Here is a 23,150-nt window from a genome sequence, read left to right as displayed (position 1 = left end):
GAGGCAAAGATGTTGTTGAATGACAGGTGAGGTATGAGTGGCAGCAACTTGAAATTAGGGGAGGTTGAGGCCTGGTGGGTAATGAGAAGAGAGGATATACTGAAGGGCAAGTTCCCATCTCTGGAGTTCTGAAAGGTTGGTGTTAGTGGAAAGTATCCAGATAACCCGGACGGTGTAACACTGTGCCAAGATGTGCTGGCCGTGCACCAAGGCATGTTTAGCCACAGGGTGATCCTCATTACCAACAAACACTGTCTGCCTGTGTCCATTCATGCGAATGGACAGTTTGTTGCTGGTCATTCGCACATAGAAAGCTTCACAGTGTAGGTAGGTCAGTTGGTAAATCACGTGGGTGCTTTCACACATGGCTCTGCCTTTGATCGTGTACACCTTCTGGGTTACAGGACTGGAGAAGTTGGTGGTGGGAGGGTGCACGGGACAAGTTTTACACCAGGGGCGGTTACAAGGGTAGGAGCCAGAGGGTAGGGAAGGTGGTTTGGGGATTTCATAGGGATGAACCAAGAGGTTACAAAGGTTAGGTGGATGGCGGATAGACACTCTTGGTGGAGTGGGGAGGATTTCATGAAGGATGGATCTCATTTCAGGGCAGGATTTGAGGAAGTTGTATCCCTGTTGGAGAGCCACATTCAGAGTCTGATCCAGTCCCGGAAAGTATCCTGTCACAAGTGGGGCACTTTTGGGGTTCTTCTGTGGGAGGTTCTGGGTTTGAGGGGATGAGGAAGTGGCTCTGGTAATTTGCTGCTGTACCAGGTCAGGAGGGTAGTTGCTGGATGCGAAAGCTGTTTTCAGGTTGTTGGTGTAATGGTTCAGGGATTCCAAACTGGAGCAGATTCGTTTGCCATGAAGACCTAGGCTGTAGGGAAGTGACCGTTTGATGTGAAATGGGTGGCAGCTGTCATAATGGAGGTACTGTTGCTTGTTGGTGGGTTTGATGTGGAGAGATGTGTGAAGCTGGCCATTGGACAGATGGAGGTCAACATCAAGGAAAGTGGCATGGGATTTGGAGTAGGACCAGGTGAATCTGATGGAACCAAAGGAGTTGAGGTTGGAGAGGAAATTCTGGAGTTCTTCCTCACTGTGTGTCCACATCATGAAGATGTCATCAATAAATCTGTACCAAACTGTGGGTTTGCAGGCCTGGGTAACCAAGAAGGCTTCCTCTAAGCGACCCATAATTAGGTTGGCATAAGAGGGGGCCATCCTGGTACCCATGGCTGTTCCCTTTAATTGTTGGTATGTCTGGAATTCAAAAGTGAAGAAGTTGTGAGTCAGGATGAAGCTGGCTAAGGTAATGAGAAAAGAGGTTTTAGGTAGGGTGGCAGGTGATCGGCGTGAAAGGAAGTGGTCCATCGCAGCGAGGCCCTGGACGAGTGAAATGGCTAAACATGCCTTGGTGCACGGCCAGCACATCTTGGCACAGTGTTACACCGTCCGGGTTATCTGGATACGTCCCACTAACACGAACCTGTCAGAACTCCGGAGATGGGAACTTGCCCTTCAGTATATCTTCTCTTCTCGTTACCCACCAGGCCTCAACCTCCACTAATTTCAAGTTGCTGCCGCTCATAGCTCACCTGTCATTCAACTACATCTTTGCCTCTGTACTTCCTCCTCGACTGACATCTCTGCCCAAACTCTTTGCCTTTACAAATGTCTGCTTGTGTCAGTGTACGTGCGGATGGATATGTGTGTGTGTGCGAGTGTACACCTGTCCTTTTTTGCCCCTAAGCTAAGTCTTTCCGCTCCCGGGATTGGAATGACTCCTTACCCTCTCCCATAAAACCCACATCCTTTTGTCTTTCCCTCTCCTTCCCTCTTTCCTGATGAAGCAACCATTGGTTGCGAAAGCTTGAATTTGGTGTGTATGTTTGTGTTTGTTTGTGTCTATCAACATGGCAGTGCTTTCGTTTGGTAAGTTACATCATCTTTGTTTTTAGATATATTTTTCCCACGTGGAATGTTTCCCTCTATTATATATTGAGTATATAGACAGAAATACCCTTTACTGTATGATTACACAATTGCAGAACAATCATTGGAAACAGTTACCATACTTGCCAACATATGACATGCACTGGCAAAAAAGATGCTGTTATAACTTCAAGTTGAACAAATATATTTCAAGGAAGATGCAATACATGAAAGTCACAGATCAAGTAAACAGAGTAAGATGTGTGTACACTTTAACAGTAATCATAAGTGAGTCCGAGTCTAGTGGCCACTGGCTGGCTGGCCCCTTCAGTGGTGCTGCTGCTGCATGGCTGGCAGACAGCACCACATGTAGATGCACGTAACTGCGTGGCGGCACTTTGAAAGATCGGCAAGTCACAATAGATGCACCCCACTTTTAAGACTTTTTTTTCTGAAGAATGGCTGAAGTAAACTAGTTGGCACTATTGGAATTACAACTAACTGATTCTCCAGTTCATTCAGTCTATTTCCAATGTCTTCCATTATGTGAGAATGAAAACGAGCCCATACTAACTGCACCGGCTTCTTCAGTAGGCCACCAGGTGTCCTAGACCACAGTTTATGTATCCAAAACTTCATTCCTGCTCCTTCCATAAAGCCTTTATTGTGTACATGAACAAATACTCCTGTCAGCAATTGTTCCTTAGGAAGTGTCTTTCTTTTAAAATTTAAAAGTGGCAGCAATTTTGTCACCTCAGCACAGCAGGATAAAATGAATGTGTAATGAGTCTCTTTGTGCCCTGAAGTTTTAAGTATGATAGCTTTCATGCCCTTGGAATCCATAATTCTGCTAGAAGGTACATCAAAGGTAGTATCATCCATTCTCCAGTTTGTTAAAGTTCATACTTTTGAGTTTTCCTTGCATTAATGACAAACTGATGACATTCAACAATTTGTTCTTTGTGCTCAGTTGGGGTCTTCTGTGATATTTTTAGCTTGGTCCACATATGAAACTGATTCCTCTTCATAAATCTTGAACACCATGAAATTGATGCAGTAAAGTCAGTGATCCCTTTGTTAGTGGATACTGCTTTCGGTAGCTGTACGATCATTTTCGCAGAAACTGAAATTGCTGTTTGTCTGTTCAGAATCCACATTTTTCCCATTTTAAAGTTCCAATTCTCAGATTATGTTTACTCTAAGGTACTTTCCTTAGAACATATTCCCCATTTCACAAATTTCCTATAATTTTTTCAGTTGTAAGTGGCCCAAAATGCCTTTCTGCAGCCCCGTTTCTCTGCTTTCTAAAATAAGAAGTCACTTGCAGCTTAAATATAATAGCATAGTAATTCCATTTTTCAACTATAGTTTGCAAATAAAACCACAATACATGTATAACACAAGCGAATCTCCAGGTTGATCACCGAACAACTGAAGCTTGAACAAACAATATAGAAACTGTTAATGATAGTGCATGTGCATCCACTGAACTCTATACAACTGGAATGCTCAAAATCTGCAAGGAAGCACCTAATGAATTGCTTCAAGCTAAAACATACCAATTTGGTACAAATGGAGCTTATAGGTCCTTAACTTAATACCAGTGTATAAGATGCATCCATTTTTTGGGCTTATTTTCAAAGGGAAAAAAGGGTATCTTATATGCCAGCAAATACAGTATTTCCATAAAATATCTATGAATATCTGTATACCAGTACCTGAATATTGCTTGTCAATTTGGAATCAGTACCAGATACCAATGACAGAGGAAATGGAGAATATCGAAAGAAGAGCAGCATATTTCATTACAGGTTCATTTAGTAAGTGCAAAAAGCCCTGGAGATGCTCAACCAATCCCAGTGGAAGGCATTGCAAGAGAGGCATTGTACACCATAGTGAGATCAACTGTTAAAGTTTTGAGAGTGTACATTCCTAGAAGAGCCAACTAATACATTGCATGCTCTTAAGTATGTCCCATGAAAGGACCATGAACATAACATTAGAGAAATTCAAGTCCACAGGCTGGCTTATCGGCAATTGTTCTTCCCGTGATACATACAAGACTGGAACAGCAACAGAGGGATGTGACACTGGTACACAAATTACTCTACACCACACACCAAATGTGGCTTGTGGATTACAGGTGTGGACACAGATGGAGGTCTCTGCCACAGCAATGCTTATCAGTGCAACAAAATAACAGTATGTTACAGCTCCCCTTCATACTTTCATTCACCAAATCAGCAATTTTAACATCTCCACATCAACATTATTGTACTTTTACCATTGTTTGAAAGATATTACCACTGCCTGGCAGCAACTGACCATTTCTCTATCCAGTGAAAGAGGCAACAGCAGTCACAACTTTCTTTGATGACTGGATTGCATGATTTGGCAGTCCCCTGTATATCACTATTGATCAAGGCAAACATTTCAAGTCATACCTCTTCAAAGCATTTTCACCATTGCTTGTCATGGACTGGATTGGACCTGTGCCTGGCACCCTGCCACTAATCGTCTCATAGAATGGGTACATCGACAATTAAAGGTCTCACTAAGATGCCAACCCATAGAGCATTTGACTGATAGCTTCCTTATTGACTTACTAATTCTCCAAGCACCTTTTAAGGAAGATCTCAACATAGTAGCAACTGAATTAGTGTATGGACAGACAAATTTACTGCCTGGAGGATTCTTCAGTAACGTATCAAACAACGTTATCGAAGCCTCAGACTTTGTACAACATCTACTCTCACAGACTTAGCAGACCCATCCACTGTTTCAGATGAACACTCTATCCCACAACCATTCATTTTCTATGAGAGTTACAGTCCACCAAACAGGTTTTCATTTGATACAACACTATTCAAAAACTTCTCCAATCACTGTATGATGGCTCATACTCAGTACTAGTAAGCCATAACAGAACATTCGAAATTGACATCAACGGCTCTTTCACCATGATATCCATTGTCAAACTTAAGCCATTCTTTATCCCAGCTGAAAATCACAATTGCTCAGGGACAACTGTTAATATTGAGATGCTACCTATGTGCTATTCCATGAGGACACATGGTGCACACATTCATCCACCACCACGGGCTGTGCTTTCAAGTAAACCTCCAGCTACAAGTCATTCTGGGAACAATGTACACTTCAACCTCAAATATTTTTGGTACTAGTGGGGCAGTGATGTGGACAGTAAATTATCTTATATATTTTATATGTAGTGTAGATTGTTTAATTATTTGTATCATCTCTAAACAAATGAATGATATGTATATTTTCTTTACAATTTACAATTATGTGATTTAACTATTAGGCTACTGGTATACGTTTTGTTCAATAAACTTTATCTTCACATGACACACTAAATGGGGCAGTGTGTGCAAAATTATTTGGAACCAGTTAGATAACAGATTAAAATATTTTGCTTCTATGGGGATCCACAGTCTTTAATGGTTTAATAAAAGATTACACTGTCTGTTCTAGGCTGTATTGTGCTTTATTGAAATTGTGCATTTATTTGACAATGGCTCGTGACCAAAATTAGCTAATAGCACATTTTTAATAAAGCAAATTACAGCCTACAATGAACAGTGTATTCTTTTATTAGATTAAAATACAGTTTCTGTAGTTCAAGCCCAAATAAAGAACATTTTGAACTAGACACAAATCCTAGGCATGACTGTTTTTAGTAAACTGAGAATGGAAAAATGCAGTAAATTTCACTGTGTAACTAAAAAATGTAAATTACATAAGTTGTACTTTTGTACTGCCACAAAGCATTATGGTATAGATTAATGGGATAAATAAGTTATGAAAATAAAATCTTTAAACTTAAAAAATCAGCAGTCAGAATAAGCCTTATGTAAGATGAAAAGACAATTACAAGACACTACTCAAAAAATTATAAAACATTTTATATACATATAAAACCACTCTTTGCTGAGAAAAAAAGGTGAGAAAAAAGAAAACATGAACAAATTCATCTACACCATACTACAGCTTACAATACTAAATTAATAATAACTCAATACAATATGGTGCAGATTTTTTTTTAAATAGAAAAGAAAGGAATCAAGTGGATATGGTAATAAAAGTGTGCAGCATTTCACTTATTCATATTTCTAAAGTCAGTTTGAAAAACAAAAGTAAACAAACGGTGAAACTGTTTCTTGTAGAAAGACTTTTCTATTCAATGTGTATGGAATACATATGTGCACATGTAGACCGTATAGTAGATTTTAAAATGTGTGAAATGCTGTATTCAAACATGTTGATTTTATAAAATGTAATTTTAAGGGAACAATTGGCAGGAATGGAGGAAAGAAATACAGTAGAAGAAGAATGGGTAGCTTTGACGAATGAAATAGTGAAGGCAGCAGAGGATCAAGTAGGTAAAAAGACGAGGGCTAGTAGAAATCCTTGGGTAACAGAAGAGGTACTGAATTTAATTGATGAAAGGAGAAAATACAAAAATGCAGTAAGTGAAGCAGACAAAAAGGAATACAAATGTCTCAAAAATGAGATCGACAGGAAGTGCAAAATGGCTAGGGATGGCCAGAGGACAAATGTAAGGATGTAGAGGCTTATCTCACTAGGGGTAAGATAGATACTGCTCACAGGAAAATTAAAGAAATCTTTGGAGAAAATAGAACAACTTGCATGAACATAAAGAGCTCAGATGGAAACCCATTTCTAAGCAAAGAAGGGAAAGCACAAAGGTGGAAGGAGTATATAGAGGGTCAATACAAGGGTAATGTTATTGAGGACAATAATATGGAAATGGAAGAGGATGTAGATGAAGATGAAATGGGAGATATGATATTGCATGAAGAGTTTGACAGAGCACTGAAAGACCTGAGTCAAAACAAGGCCCTGGGAGTGGACAACATTCCATTAGAACTACTGACAGCCTTGGGAGAGCCAGTCCTGACAAAACTCTACCATCTGGCGAGCAAGATGTATGAGACAGGCTAAATTCCCTCAGACTTCAAGAAGAATATAATAATTCCAATCCCAAAGAAAGCAGGTGTTGACAGATGTGAAAATTACTGAACTATCAGTTTAATAAGTCACGGCTGCAAAATACTAATGCGAATTCCTTACAGATGAATGGAAAAACTGGTAGATGCCGACCTCGGGGAAGAACAGTTTGGATTCGGTAGAAATGTTGGAACACATGAGGCAATACTGATCCTACGACTTGTCTTAGAAGAAAGATTAAGAAAAGGCAAACCTACATTTCTAGCATTTGTAGACTTAGAAAAAGCTTTTGACAATGTTGACTGGAACACTCTCTTTCAAATTCTGAAGGTGGCAGAGGTAAAATACAGAAAACGAAAGGCTATTTACAATTTGTACAGAAACCAGACGGCAGTTATAAGAGTCGAGGGACATGAAAGGGAAGCAGTGGTTGGGAAGAGAGTGAGACAGGGTTGTAGCCTCTCCCCGATGCTATTCAATCTGGATATTGAGCAAGCAGTAAAGGAAACAAAAGAAAAATTTGGAGTAGGAATTAAAATCCATGGAGAAGAAATAAAAACTTTGTGGTTCGTCGATGACATTGTATTTGTGTCAGAGACAGCAAAGGGCCTGGAAGAGCAGCTGAACGGAATAGACATGGTCTTGAAAGGAGGATATAAGATGAACATCAACAAAAGCAAAACGAGAATAATGGAATTTAGTCGAATTAAAATGGGTGATGCTGAGGGAATGAGTTTAGGAAATGAGGCACTTAAAGTAGTAACGGAGTTTTGCTATTTGGGGAGCAAAATAACTGATGATGTTCAAAGTAGAGAGGAAATAAAATGTAGACTGGCAATGGCAAGGAAAGCTTTTCTGAAGAAGAGAAATTTGTTAACATCGAGTATTGATTTAAGTGTCAGGAAGTCGTTTCTGAAAGTATTTGTATGGAGTGTAGCCATGTATGGAAGTGAAACATGGATGATAAATAGTTTAGACAAGAAGAGAATAGAAGCTATCGAAATATGGTACTACAGAAGAATGCTGAAGATTAGATGGGTAGATCACATAACTAATGAGGAGTTATTGAATAGAATTGGGGAGAAGAGGAGTTTGTGGCATAACTTGACTAGAAGAAGGGATTGGTTGGTAGGACATGTTCTGAGGCATCAAGGGATCACCAATTTAGTATTGGAGGGCAGCGTGGAGGGTAAAAATCATAGAGGGAGACCAAGAGGTGAATTCACTAAGCAGATTCAGAAGGATGTAGGCTGCAGTAGGTACTGGGAGATGAAGAAGCTTGCACAGGATAGAGTAGCATGGAGAGCTACATCAAACCAGTCTCAGGACTGAAGACCACAACAAAAACAACCTTTATTATTATAAATGTGCTGTTTGAAGATTTCTCAATGTATTCACTGGTTGAAGGATAGTCAAGTGTAAGACCAGAAGCTGTCATGGAAACTGTACAAGGTAACTAACATCATTTTCAGGAGCAACTGCAGGGAGCTGCAGGGGAAAGCTATTTTATAAACTAGATTGCTAGAAAGAATAGGTGCCAGGAAGAGTGGAAGACTTTACCATCATCACAGGGAGGGGCTGTTGAATTTCAAGATGCCATGCAGGAGACCCATCAGTGTGCAGTGCAGACACCACAGCCACAAGCTGTAGACCCCAGAATATGTGCTTGGGCAAGTTGTCGATGTCCAGCTCAGTTGTCCTGGCTTTGAGCCTCATTGGTTGTTCTCACTAGATTCCTTTCTCTGTTTCCCAATCTATTCTGAGTGTAAATTCTGTACCTACATTGATTAACTCCTGTAATATGTGCTGTCATTCAGAGGTCATGTTGTCACATAGAAGATGGCAACATGGATCAACATTAGCATGCAGAAGCTACTCAGTTTGTGACTTCATCTGAAGGAGTCAACATTATAGTACAGGACCAATGTGATAGTTAAGGTTTCTGATGGACTTGTTCATTTAAATGTGAAAGAATGTACTGCAAGTGATCAGTTTGTTAATGTGTGCATGAAGTGATGCATTAAAGTCAATAACAGCTATAACTTATCAAGCAATCCTGCAGCAAATAAGGGTGTCAAAGTTAAGTAAATATGTTACTCATTTGTGTAATAAAGTGGACAAGATTTCATGTCTTCTAGTTTAATGTGTGACCTCACTGAGCAGTAAAAGAACACACAGTTGTGGCAAGATGATTGTAGTTTTGTGTGGTCTCAACATAATATATGTATTTTGACAACTCATTAAATTAGAAATTTGAATACACAGTACTAGTATTACTGTTCCACAATAATACTATATATTCAAGTTTTTAATATGTCTTTGCTCCTCTAACAAGCAAAGGAATATTCCACAAACTTCTTAAATGATGAAGTCTTTATAATTTGAGGTGAAATATAGAATCTTGTTCTCTCTACAATTCATGCCATCAGTCATAGTTATCTAAACAGTGGTCAGAAACAGCAGATTTTTCTGACTGGCACAGTGTGTCCTGATGTCTATGTTTCTGAAACCTATCTTTAATAATGTGACACATCTGCCCAATGTATGATTTCCCACGCTGACAAGAGATTTTCGTCATGTCCTGGTCATATGTAAAGGCTGTCAATGGCGCCAATGTTAATGTCTAGACACTCATGGGTGGCATGGGAACCAAAATTGAGAGTAGCAAAGATAAAGCAGAAATGCTGAACTCTGGTTTCAATACCTTCACAGAGGAAGTTACAGAAGTAATGCCTGAGTTTAATTCTTGCATCACCACAATGACGAATGTAGCTCCAGTGGCAGTAAGAAGCAGTTGAAGTCACTAAAACTAAATAAGGCACCAGGGCCTGATGGCATTTGTGGAAGATTACATACAGAATTTGCAGCTGAGTAAATTCTTTAAACAAAAAAACTGTACCCTGTGGTTGGAAGGTAGCACAAGCCACAGTGGGCTACAAGAAGGATGGCTAGAGTTTACCCATACTTTTTGACAGGCCTTTGCTGTAGAACCTTAGAACACATGCTGAGCCCTAACACAATGAGATATCTCAAAGAAGAATGACCTCTTCAAATCCAAGAAGAATGGCTTCTGGAAACATCAGTCATGCAAAACCCAACTCACACTTCTCTCTTATGACATCCTGAAAATCGTGGATCAAGGCAATCAGACGGACACAATACTTGTTGACTTTCAAGAAATATTTTAAATTAGTATCCAAAAACAATTATTAATAAAATTATGATCATATGAGTATCAAACAAAATCTGAGACTGAACAGAGTGTTTCATTCTAAGGAAAGATGCAGCATGTTTTCTTCAATGGAGAGTCATCAACAGAAGTAGAAGAAACTTCAAACTTGCCCAAGGGTAGTCAAGATGACGCCAGGTGAAACCTCCTCATGTAATGATGTCTCAGTTACTATAAAATGTAATAATTATGTGTGTAAAATTTGTGTAAAAAAGGTTCAGCAAGATATCTTGTGTGTCGAGTGCAAGTCGTTGTACCATGATAAAGCGTAAAAGTGAATCTGAAGTATATAAAAGAGGATCATGACCTAGACAAGACATCAGTGTTTAACAAGTCCCGTGAAAAATGAAATACTGAATACACTAAAATCAAAAGAAACAATAGTAAGGGTTCATACAAACGATTTAGTGACTATAATCACGAGATACCAAAAACGCCAGAAGAAATCTCAAGAACTGGAAATAAAATACCAAGGATTGGAGCAAAGTCATCGCCTAGCACAAGATGTTGCTGTAAATGGTCTTTCTATGCAGGAAATGTGGCATGTGCTGACTAAAGCATGTAAACAAACAGTAAGTACAGCTCCAGTGATGCCACTATCAAATACGGTAAATACTTGGTTCTAGATTAAGACTGTAATAAAACAGTAAATACAGATGAACCAAAAGCAGTGACAAAATGTCCAATAAAGTGTACAGTCAACAAATTTTGTGCAACCAACAAAACAGGGAACTACAAAAAACAAGTCTTTTTACTTGGTGACAGTCACACCAAGAGAATCGCTGAGAAAATGAATGAATACAGTTCATCATTTATGGCCACAGGAATGACTAAGCCGAGCACACTTTGACCAAGATAATGAAAATTGCAACTCACTAAATGAGTTATCTAAGAATTCCACGGTCATAATCATGGGTGGAAGCAACGATGTGTACCGAAAAAGGGTAAATTTGCCAGACAATGTCTAGAAACAACACTACTGAACCTCAGAGTGACAAACATGCCTCACAGGCATGACCTGCAGGACAACTCAATCGTAAATTTGGAGGTTACAAAAATAAACAGACAATTTCATAAAATAGGCAAGTATTATGAAAACAGAACATTCTTTGAGCTTCCCAGCTCAAGAGATCTGTTCATGAAACATGGTCAACACTGTAACAGCACTGGGAAGTCATGCATCGGCAAAATGCTGACAAAACTAATACAGAAAGACGACCACACTGCAAGAAATACAATTGTTATACTGCCAGCTTTGATCAAGGAAATATGAAAATACCATAACAGCTCCATAACAAGAAAGTCAGTTGCACCCACAGCATCGGCGCAGCCAGGATAATCACTTGAACAAGAAGAGGCAACACCAGAATCATCTTCAGCAAAAACAGCAAGAAAATGTGAGGATCCAATGGAAGAAACTGTGACCAGTGCATCAATCTGTAGGATAACTGTAACACTTCATCACCAAAAAGATTTTTTAGACCAAGGCAAGAGAAACGTAAAGTTTACAAGGTAAACATTGCTCAGTGCTTTTCAGTCTTCCACCAAAATATGCAGTGCATAAGAAACAAAGTGCAAAAATTAGAAGTGGAACTGCAGTCTATTGACAGCTCACTTGTTTGTATAAGAGAACATTTGTGTAACGGTTCAGAATTAACAAATGTAGCACTAAACTCTTACAGTCTAGGCAGTCATTACTGTAGAAGCACTATGAAATGTGGTGGATCATGCATGTATGTGAAGGAGGGGATTATGTGTAAGATTAGAAACAATGTTATGGCGTTAAGTGAGGATAAACACACAGAAATATCAGCTTTAAAGATAAAAATCCTAGATGTATTCCAAAGACTAACTGTGCTATGTATTTATCGTGCTCCCAGTGGTGACATGGACACATTCACTACAAAGTTAACCCAAGCATTACAAATGGTCTCCAGCCCCAAAGGCAAAATCATCATTTGTGGAGATCTAAACATTAACATGATGAACCCAGATATGTCATGCAACAGTTTTCTGAGCATTATGTACACCTATGGTATACCACCATTAATTAACACTGCCACTAGGATAACCAAACATTCAGCATCAAGTACTGACCATATGCTAATGGACATAGAGAAAGATAGGTGTGACATTGTCATAGATGACCTTGGCATCTTAGACCATTCAGTTAGTTGTTAAAATTAGGCATACAATTAGATAATAATACTAAAATACACAAGTACAGTAGAGTTTTCTCTAAGTCAAATAGAGCTTTATTTGCCTCAGTGAAACATAGGAGGAAGTGTACAGAGAAACAACTGTAAATGGGGAGTTTTCAAAGTTTACGTCAATATTTAAATTCGAGGTTTGAAGAAATATTTCCTAAAGTTCTAAGAATAATTAAATCATGCAAAAATAACAGCTGGGTAACCAATGGGATAAGGGAATCCTCTGAAACCCTCAAGCACCTTAGCTTAATGAAAAACTACCATAATGATTCAGCATTTCATAATTATCATACATACAGAAAGATCTATAGAAAAGTATTGTTAGTGGCTAAAAGGTACCAAAATGAAAAAAATTATAGAAACAGCTAATAATAAAATCAAAGCAGCACGGGAAATCACCAAACAAGAAAGTAATAGGAGAAAATTAAAGCCAATAAACATGCAGCTTCAACACAATGATACCAAAATAAATGACCGCAAAAAACTAGCAAACTTTGCCACTCAGTATTTCAGCAACATAGCACCTCAACTACAACAGAAGTTCAACAAAACAAAGCATTTACAAGTGGTGAACAAAATACCACACACAATGATGCTACAACCAACCACAGCAGAAGTACGCAATGATGTGAGTAACCTAAAATGTAAAAATTCAGCAAGCATAGATGAAGTACCTGTGTGCTTACTGAAGGACTGCATAGACAACATCAAAGACTCTTTAGTGCACATAATCAATGAATCCTTCTCCACAGGTTGCTTCCCAGACATACTAAAGCATGCAAAAATCCTACCTATATATAAGAAAGGTAACCCAGAAATCACAGAAAATTACAGATAAATCTCATTACAGTCATCCTTTTCAAAAGTCATAGAGACCATAATGAAAAACTGGCTCATGGGGTGCTTAATGAAGTTCAATCTTCTGAGTAAAGAGCAATTTGGTTTCTGGGCTGGCAAAAGCACAAATTCAGCTGTAGCTCATTTCTCAAATGTTACTCTCAAAGCACTAGACAAAGGAGACCACATAACAGGGATCTTCCTTGATTTGACCAAAGTGTTTGACCCAGTAGACCACACAATTTTGCTAAACAAACTAAATGCACTAGGAGTAAGAGGAGTAACAAACATGTGGTTTCATTCATACCTGCAAAACAGGGTCCAACAGATGGAGATCACCCAAACTAACTCCAATCATACCTTTCAAACCCAGAATACATCAATATAGGAGTCCCCCAAGGAAGTGTGCTGGGCCCAATCCTCTTCACAATATACACAATGACTTTCCACAAAGTTCTGTAAATAATTCATCTGAATATTTTACAATTGCGACCCGCCCAGATAGCTGTGCACATTAGCACACTGATTCTGGGATGTGGGGAAACCTGCTGGCACCAAACTGAAACTGGTTGCAGATTAAAGATGGGTTTTTAGGCAGTTTTCCACATCCATCTATATGACTACTAGGCTGGTACCAAGGTCCTCCATCAGTTACATTACTTTCAAACACTTCAAACATGTTCTCATGCCTTCACATGGAATGACACTACACTAGATGTAGACAAGTGGAATACAGAGATTGCTTCCCAGGGGGTGGGGAATTGGGGAAGTGGGGGTGGGGGTGATGACAGGAGAGGTATACAGCCACCCTCTACCATTAACATCACCAAACCCAAACACACAGAGACATGAGGTAAGGCCATAAAAAAGGAGTACTTTGTATCTGCAATTTATCAAACTGACAGTTTGAACAGAAGGAAGCTGTAAATATATTTACCTTTCTTAACAAAGAATTTTTTTGCACTGGATAAATGATAAACAATTTGAAAGGTAGATTTGAATTATAAATTCACAGATTTTCTCTTAGAACACAGGTTTCATTCCAGCACTCAGTATAAATAACAAACAAAGACAAAGTTATCTACAGAAAGTCATGGTATCCTTTTCAGTAATGGAAAAATTATTAAGACTATAACTATATTTTAAGCAATAGGTGGGTCTTTATTTGATGTTACACTTCACTCTTCCTGATATTGAAATGTAACGGCCTAGTGTGATACTATATGAAGAATCCAATCCTGAACACTAGTGAAGTATATGACTCCCACGTATTTATTAATGTGTATTTGAATAGTGAGATAACTTGTTGGTGTATCAGAGTGTGTATGGCAATAACTGTCCAAACTACTTTTGTTTGTGTTTAGGTAAATCAGCCATGACAGCATACAAACTATTCATGTTAGAATTAGTCTTAACAACAAACATTTATTCAAGATGCATTTTGATGATAAGCAAGACCTTCTGACTCACAAATTACAATAAATTAAGACTAGGCATGATATATCTCCACTTGCAAAGTAGTTCTCACAGTCTAAACTCATGGAGCACTGATAAACAAACAACCACCAATGCCAAACAAAGGGCACCTCTGGTAGCCAGCTCATGAACTCTTTATGGCAACAAAACACAACAGGTGACTTATTTGCTATGTCTGCCACCTAAAGAGAAGTGGAATCCCATCCATATGTCTTGCCGGAAAGTGAACTTGACGTCCCGAGTGCTTTCTTTTGTCGTAATGTGTCTCTTTTTTGGATAGTATCATTCTTCTGTCAGTTTTGGATGATAATACTTGCATTTTAGGTTGAGGATGGTGTTGAGGTTCAAGAATTGGCAGCATATCTGGAAATAAGTATGTTAGTTTCACCCTGTTGATTGAGACAGTAGTAGTTTTACAATTCAGTGCAATATCCAGTGTTCGTTCTCTTTTATTCACCTGATTTGAGCCTGTGTATGGAGTCTGTAGAGAAGATTTGACAGCACCTGTATGCAACAAAAAATATATGTGTATTTGGAGGTCATAATGCATGGAGCTAAGTTCCATTCCATGCGTGGAGGCTTGATGTCAGCAAATGCTTTTAATGTGCTTTTTCAGGCAATAAATCAAATCTGATGGGTCATGGTCCAATAGCTGTGCAGACTTTGAATCAATGAATTTTCCAGGCAGCCAAAGTGTTTTGCCGTAAATGAGCTTCCTCAATGATGTCTTAAGTCCATTATTGTAAATAGTGTAAAGGCCAAGTAAGAACATAGGTAATGCATTTGTCCAGTTGGTGGCATGACACATTAATGCAGCCTTTAAAGAATGGCACCAATGTTCAACCACGCCATTGTTTGCCAGGAGGTAACTAGTTGTCAGGTGATGGAGAGTACATCAGAATTTGCTGATTTGGTCAAATAACTCTCACTCAAATTGTTGGCCGTGGTTCCTAATAATGTGCAGTGGACAACTGAAGCAAGAAACACAATTTGAAATGAAGGCAAAGGTTTGTGTGTCTGCCAATGTGTTTTTAACTGGTGTAGCTTCCAATCAGTGGGAAAAATGATCAGTGGTAGTCAACAGATAATGGATGGGAAGGAAGTAAGATTTGGTTTAATGTCTGTCAACATTGAGGTCATTAGAGACAGAACACAAGCTTGGAGTGTGTCGAGGACTTGGAAGGAAATCAGCATTTGCATGGAGTAATTTAGAGAAATCATGGAAAATCTAAATCTGAATGACTGGATGTGGGTTTGAACCATTGTCCTCCCAGATGTGAATTCAGTGTGCTAACCATTGCGCCACCTCACTTGGTAACAAGTAACATTGACCATTAGAGGGTGATAGTGGACCCACAACATCGGTGTGCACATGCATGAGTCACTTTGTCAACCTGGGAATTCTTCAATGGCCACAAGCACATGGAAGGTTATTTTACTGCATTGACTGAAGACATGCATGAGCCCACTCATGACAATTCTTCTGTAAACAAGGCCAGACATAATGTTTTCACACCAGGCAAGTCGATGCTCTAATGCCAAGGTGACATATGTTGTGAAGGCTGTTGAAAGTATGTCTGCAGAAAGCATGTGGCAGAACTGGGCAAGATCTTCCACTGGAAATGTCCCAATATAGTTTGTAATCAGAAGCAGGAATGTAGGAATGTTGGCAAGCTATAATTGAAGGTTGGATGATGCATCATGCAATAGCTTCCGAAGTTCATTATTTGATTCCTGTTCCTTTCTGAGAGGAAAAAAATCAATAGGATTTGCCACACTATTGACCTGCAACAGACAGTCTGTGACCACATTTTTTACAGCAGAAACATTGTGGATATCAGTATTGAATTGGGCAATAAATTCCAGATGGTTGTACTACCAAGGAAAACACTTGTTGTTGTTGTTCTGTCTGAATGTATAGATAAGCAGATTGTGATCAGTAAATATTGTAAATTCTCTTGCTTCCAACTGTGGTTTGAAGTATTTGATTGCTTTTTGTATGGGTAGAACCTCATGATAATAAGCACTCCATTTACACTGAAAGTTGTAGAGCTTATGTGAGAATAAGACAAGCAGTTGGCATGCACCAATAACATGGTTCTGCAACAGCTGTCTGACTGGCATCAATTACTAACACAATGACATGTTCAGTGCAGGGTGTGCCAGGAATGCAGCAATTTCTAGGCTTTTCTCTGCTGCATTAAAAGCAGAGATCATCTTATCTGTGCAGTGGATGGGTGAATCCCTTCTAGTCTTGGTCCAGTAATTGCTGCAGTTAGTGATTCTTGCAGCTCAACTGAGGGAGGCAGATGATACCAGTAAAAATTCAGCATTCTCAAGAAATAGTGTAGCTCCTTGATGGTTTCTGGCTGTGGGATCTTCATGATAGCTTCCACCTTTTCTGGTAGTGGCAATGACCCTGCAGATGAAGTTAGATGGTTGGAAAAAGTTATCTGGGATTTACCAAAAATACACTTAGCAGTGTTCACAACCATGCCATGTTGTTCTATGCATTTGAAAATCTTCACCAGACATTTCTAATGCTGTTCTGCTGTGGCTGAAAGAAATGAGGATATCGTCCAAGTATGCAAAGCAGAATGACAGTCCTTACAGCATGGAGGCAATGAATGTTTGCCATGTTTGCATTGTGCAAACCAAATGTCAAATAAAAACTTCTGAATAAGCTGAACAGAGTGATTATAACAGTCTTTGGTATGTCTTCATTCACTACAGGAATTTGGAAAAAAGTCTTTGTACAGCCCCATACACTTAACACAGTTGCACAACTGAGAGCTTTATTGTAGTTGGTTGGTTGGTTGGTTTGGGGAAGGAGACCAGACAGCGTGGTCATCGGTCTCATCGGATTAGGGAAGGATTGGGAAGGAAGTCAGCCATGCCCTTTCAGAGGAACCATCCCGGCATTTGCCTGGAGTGATTTAGGGAAATCACGGAAAACCTAAATCAGGATGGCCGGACGCGGGATTGAACCGTCGTCCTCCCGAATGCGAGTCCAGTGTCTAACCACTGCGCCACCCCGCTCGGTATTGTAGTTCCTCAATAGAGAAACTGGATATCTGTCCAGATTTGACCTCATATTCAGCACACAGTAACCACCGAAAAGGTCACCATATGCCACCAGATGGATGGGTGAAGGCCAAGGACTACTAGACGGGTGAATAACATCTTCTGTAAGCATTGAGATAAACTCTGCCTTTGCGACCACTAGATGATCGGGATCTAAATGTACAGAACAGTATGAAACTAACAGGTCATTGGTAGTTTTGATAAAATGCACATTATTTTGACAGACCTCCCTTGACAATTTTCATGGTCAGGTTATGACAGTAACTATTTGAGCAACTTGTCTGTTTGAGCAACTTGTCATATCTGCTTTCTGGTGCCTGCCCTAGCTTGGTACTGTTAATAACTACACTGTGTAAGAGTCTAGCAGTAGAAAATCTGGTGACACTGTCGATGAGCCTTGTATTTGCTACATCAGGTAACAGATGGTACTACACCAGGAAGGTGGCTCTGGTTATAGCCTCCACGATGTATACAACAGTAAAATTCCAAGTCTAGCTCAGTATGTTCCATACCATAAGCATCTACTGATGAGTTGTTAGTTGCACAAAGGCTTCCAATTACAGAGGAAAGTTCATGGATAAATGCAAAAATCTGAGTCAGTGTTCAAAATAATTTCCAGTCACTAGTATAGAGCATCTGATAGACTGTCCTGCAATAGGCTGCACCTATATCTGACTGCTACTATAATTTGGGTAGGTGCAAACTCAGATACATTTGTGTATCTGATCCCCAAGTTTCCAGTGATACCAGCACATGTAGGTGACTGCTTCATGCCTCTTGGAACCAGAAAGTTCATTCTGAAATGACTGTGTGATCTTTCTTTACAAAGGAAAACCCAGGAGAACTGTCCCAGTTTAATCTTCATACCACTGAAAAGATGAATGAAATAAGTATTAATGTCAGCGGTATTGAGAAACAGCTGAAACTGTTAAAACTGAATTAAGCTCCAGAGGCCACTGGAAAATTCTATACTGAATTTGTGGCTGAGTTAGCCCCTCTTCTAACTAAAATGTGACATAGGTCTCTCAAACAAAAAACCATGTCCAGTTCTTGGAAGAAAAAAAAGCATGTCACACCTGTCTACAAGAACAATAGTAGAAGTGATCCAAAAAACTACTGTCCAGTATCCTTGACAGTCATTTGGTATAGAATCTTAGAACATATTCTGAGCTCAAACGTAATGAGGTAACTTGAACAGAATGACCTCCTCAATCACAACTAGCATGGATTCCAAAAACATTGACCATGTGAAACCCTACTCATACTTTTCTGACATGACATACTGAAAACTTTGGATCAAGGTAGTCAGATAAATGCAGTATTTCTTGATTTCTGAAATGCATTTGAATCAGTGGGACACCTATGTTCATTGTCAAAAGTATTATCATATGGGGTATCAAATGAAATTTTTGACTGTATTGAGGACTTTTTGGTGGGGAGGACACCCAATTTTATCTTGGCTGGAGAATCATTGTAAGATGTAGAAGTAACTTCGTGTGTGCCCCAGGGAAATGTGTTGGGATCCTTGCTCTTCTTGTCGTATATTAATGACCTCACAGACAATATGGGTAATAACTCAGAACTTTCTGCAAATGATGCACTTATCTATAATGAAGAACTATCTGAAATAAGCTGCATGAATATTCAATCAGATCTTAATAAGACTTCAAAGTGTTGCAAAAATTGTCAAATTACTTTAAATGTTCAGAAATGTAAATGTTTGCACTTCACAAAATAAAAAAAAGGCTGTATCTGTGACTGTAGTATCAAAGAGTTGCAAGCAATATTTATGACTATAATATCTTATGAGTCACTGATGGAATCAACCAAATCATACAAATGACTGGGTGTAACACTTTGTAGGGATATGAAATGGAATGATCATATAGGTTCAGTCATGGGTACAGATGTAGATGTTGGTCTTCTGCAGTATTGACCTCTATACTTGCTGTAACTGCCTCAAGCCAGCAGTTCACTCATTTAACTTACGAGAGCATCCACTTTGTCTGACAGGTAATTGTGATGTGCCTGCATGACTGCTGATGACAAACCACTATTGTATGGCACTGCTACAGTTCTGATTGATGGCAGGATTATTTCATCCCAAATCCTGTCAGCCAGATTTTTAATGGTGTCCAAGAGAATAGAATGCTATCACGACTTTAACTTGAGCCAGAAGATGGCTACTCTGGAGCATGTGAAGTATGTGACACACACAGTTCTGACCTCAGGCACATTGACAGCTTCCCGTCCTAATGTCTTTTTGTGTTAACACTGAGAAATGTGCTCCTCTTCTGCCAAGGAGACTTGACAGATCAACTGTCTTCAGTTCAACATACAACTCTTGACAAGAGGTACTGTGTTTAATTTTTGAACTTCAGCTACACAGCTGACTTATAGAGCAAACTTCATAGAATCTGTGGTTGTCCCAGTGTAATGAAAACTAGCTTCCATCTGTGCAAACCACAACAACAGATTGTGAGGCTACAATGGTGGTAATTGCATGGAAATTTGTGACACTGTTGGGTTTTCAGCACCTGCAGGATCTTGCATTTTCATAGACTGGAAATTCTCAGTAATGAGAGTGTCTGTCTGCTGATTACATCGGGGTCACTAGTGTCAAAACAGCAATGGAAATAACCATTCATACTTCTTATCCATATGATCAGGTAAATCAGCCATGATAGCATATAAATTATTTGAAAAGCATGAATGCTGGATACTCAGCAAATAATATACAACTCATAGCTTTCCTTGGCACTACTTTTATGTTTGAAACTGGTAAATTACAACAGTGTTATATTATTCTTCTTAGATAAAACTTCACCAGAAATGTGCGAAAAGTTTCAATGTTTCTTCAGATGATCTATGTGTGTGGCATAGAATGATGATCAGACTTACACGATTTAAGCAAAAGTTGGTTCCTTGCCCATACATCTGCGACTGATGTGACTTGTTCATTTGAAGTGCATTTAAGCAAGAGTTGTTTGTGCCTCCCTTGCTCATATATCTGTGACTGATGTGAATATATATATATATATATATATATATATATATATAAAAAAAACAAAGATGAGGTGACTTACCGAACAAAAGTGCTGGCAGGTCGATAGACACACAAACAAACACAAACATACACACAAAATTCAAGCTTTCGCAACAAACTGTTGCCTCATCAGGAAAGAGGGAAGGAGAGGGGAAGACGAAAGGAAGTGGGTTTTAAGGGAGAGGGTAAGGAGTCATTCCAATCCCGGGAGCGGAAAGACTTACCTTAGGGGCAAAAAAGGACAGGTATACACTCGCACACACGCACATATCCATCCACACATACAGACACAAGCAGACTTGTGGTAGTGTGAATGAGAGAAGAGCAGAGAGAGGTGGTAGGGGGAAAAGGCAAGTGTACAATGAGACAGACTGTGCCTAATCAAACTCCATAGAAATTATTCCTTACCTCAAGGTCTGTATTTGAAACATCCATTCAAAAAATAGAGGAAGAAAATATATAAACAAAATATTAGAGAAGGAAAGTTGCTACTCATCATATAGCAGAAATGCTGAGGCACAGATAGGTACAACAAAAAGATTCTCACAATTATAGCTTTCGGCCCTTAAGGTCTTTGTCAAGTTAGTCATGTGTGCAAGTTGCATTGGTGTGTGTGTGTGTGTGTGTGTGGTGTGTGTGTCTGTGTCTGTGTGTGTGTGTGTGTGTGAGAGAGAGAGAGAGAGAGAGAGAGAGAGAGAGAGAGAGAGTATCAATTGTTGACAAAGACCTTTATGGCTGAAAGCTATAATTGTGAGAATGTTTTTGTTCTGCCTATCTGTGAATCAGCATCTCCACTATATGGTGAGTAGCAACTTTCATTCTGTAATATTGTTACATTCCTTCCCGGATTTTCCATTGTTTGATAAACAAAATATTCATGGATGGGCTGCAATGGTCAAACTATTGGGGAGGCAACTGACTCAAGAGCAACAGAGGAAACCAATGGGAAACTCTCATAAAGTCTAACATGGCAACCTTCACACAATTTGAATTTAAATAACGACAAGCTGGGTTTACATAATGACACCATTAGTCTAAGCATATAATGTGGGCTGCTTTATGCCAAAAGTCATTCATAGGATTCATCATGACCAGGGCAGCTATGCTCATAGGTTGGGTTCTTCCTAAGGATTATGTGGAAATTCAGTTAACTAGAGCCATCCTCTGAGGCATACTTTTCTGCCTTTAGGCAATATCTTCTATCAAGACCTCAGTGAAGTAGAATCTCTGTGGTATGTTTTGGAGAATGTGTCTCATTTCTGTTACCTACTTCATGAATGTGAGTAATTTTTGTTTGAAGAGTAAAAAGAAAAAAAAAAGGTTTCCAAATCCACCAACTAAAACTAGTATTCGTCAATTCCTGCTCATACTGACTCTAGATCACACTTATGGCAATTATTCCTTTTTGGTGGTGTTGCTACATTTCTTTCCATCTAATTTATAAAAAGCATGACAATTGTGAAATTTTTTTTTCTCTTTTAATATTACACTGGGAGAATTAAGATTAGTGCCATTCTTCAGACCCGTAAAAATTTTATAATGAAAGCAGTTTATTTTCATACATTGCTTACCTTCAGTGACTCTGCCATAGTAGGTATTTTCATGAGTTCTGCTACTCTTGGGGCTTGTCCATTCAGTAGAAGCTCACTTCCATATTGCTGTGATTGTAGAAGTGATTCACTTTCCTTCCATAAGTCAGCAACAACAGGTGTTACAGGGAAACCATTTTCAGCTAGATTAATTGCTGGGGTCAGCAAGTCAGACAGTGTAAGCTGCAAATTCACATAACTATGATCAGAGTCTCAAGGTCATTTAGTGGTTAAGTCTGAAAATGAAACATTTAAAATTTTGGTGCAAAATTCTAATAAAAATGGATATATAATGCAAATGGGAAAAACAATCACTGCTCGGTTACTCAGAAGAAAACAAAGATTGAAGCACTTTATGTCCACCAAGATAAATGCATACACAGCAACAGCAATATCACATTTTGTTTTAATTAAGACTATGCTGAAGATCTAGGTTTGATACCATCTCATGTTTGGTAGATGGAAAGCACTCAAATGATGGAGAACAGGAATGTTTTAGTGCAGAGTCTAATGCCTAAAACATTTGATAAACAGTCAATGATGAGTACCCACCATGACAATTAGTGACAGTAATTGATACCTATAATTTATTTTTAGATGAATAAAGATGATATATTTAAAATGTTCATTTTATAATTATGGAGGCTGAATGCTCCATGTTCCAAACCTACTACTTATGTTTGCTGTAAATGTAATTATTCAGTTGACTGGTAAAATCTGTGATGATACACAGAAGTTCTTAGTTTTAGATTGGCATT

The 23,150-nt window shown here is 38.9% G+C and overlaps 1 protein-coding gene across 1 annotated transcript in view; it reads right to left on the bottom strand.

Moving 5' to 3' along the window:
• Window positions 1-23,150, bottom strand: part of LOC124788079 (glutathione hydrolase-like YwrD proenzyme) — a 152,321-nt gene that overhangs the window by 96,211 nt on the left and 32,960 nt on the right. The window contains exon 5 of the mRNA XM_047255175.1: window positions 22,375-22,575. Within this exon, the coding sequence (XP_047111131.1) occupies window positions 22,375-22,575 (201 nt within the window). The remainder of the gene's footprint in view (window positions 1-22,374; window positions 22,576-23,150) is intronic.

Source organism: Schistocerca piceifrons, chromosome 3, assembly GCF_021461385.2.
Source record: "Schistocerca piceifrons isolate TAMUIC-IGC-003096 chromosome 3, iqSchPice1.1, whole genome shotgun sequence".
NCBI classification, from domain to species: domain Eukaryota; kingdom Metazoa; phylum Arthropoda; class Insecta; order Orthoptera; family Acrididae; genus Schistocerca; species Schistocerca piceifrons.
This window is presented reverse-complemented; position numbering and strand designations above follow the sequence as displayed.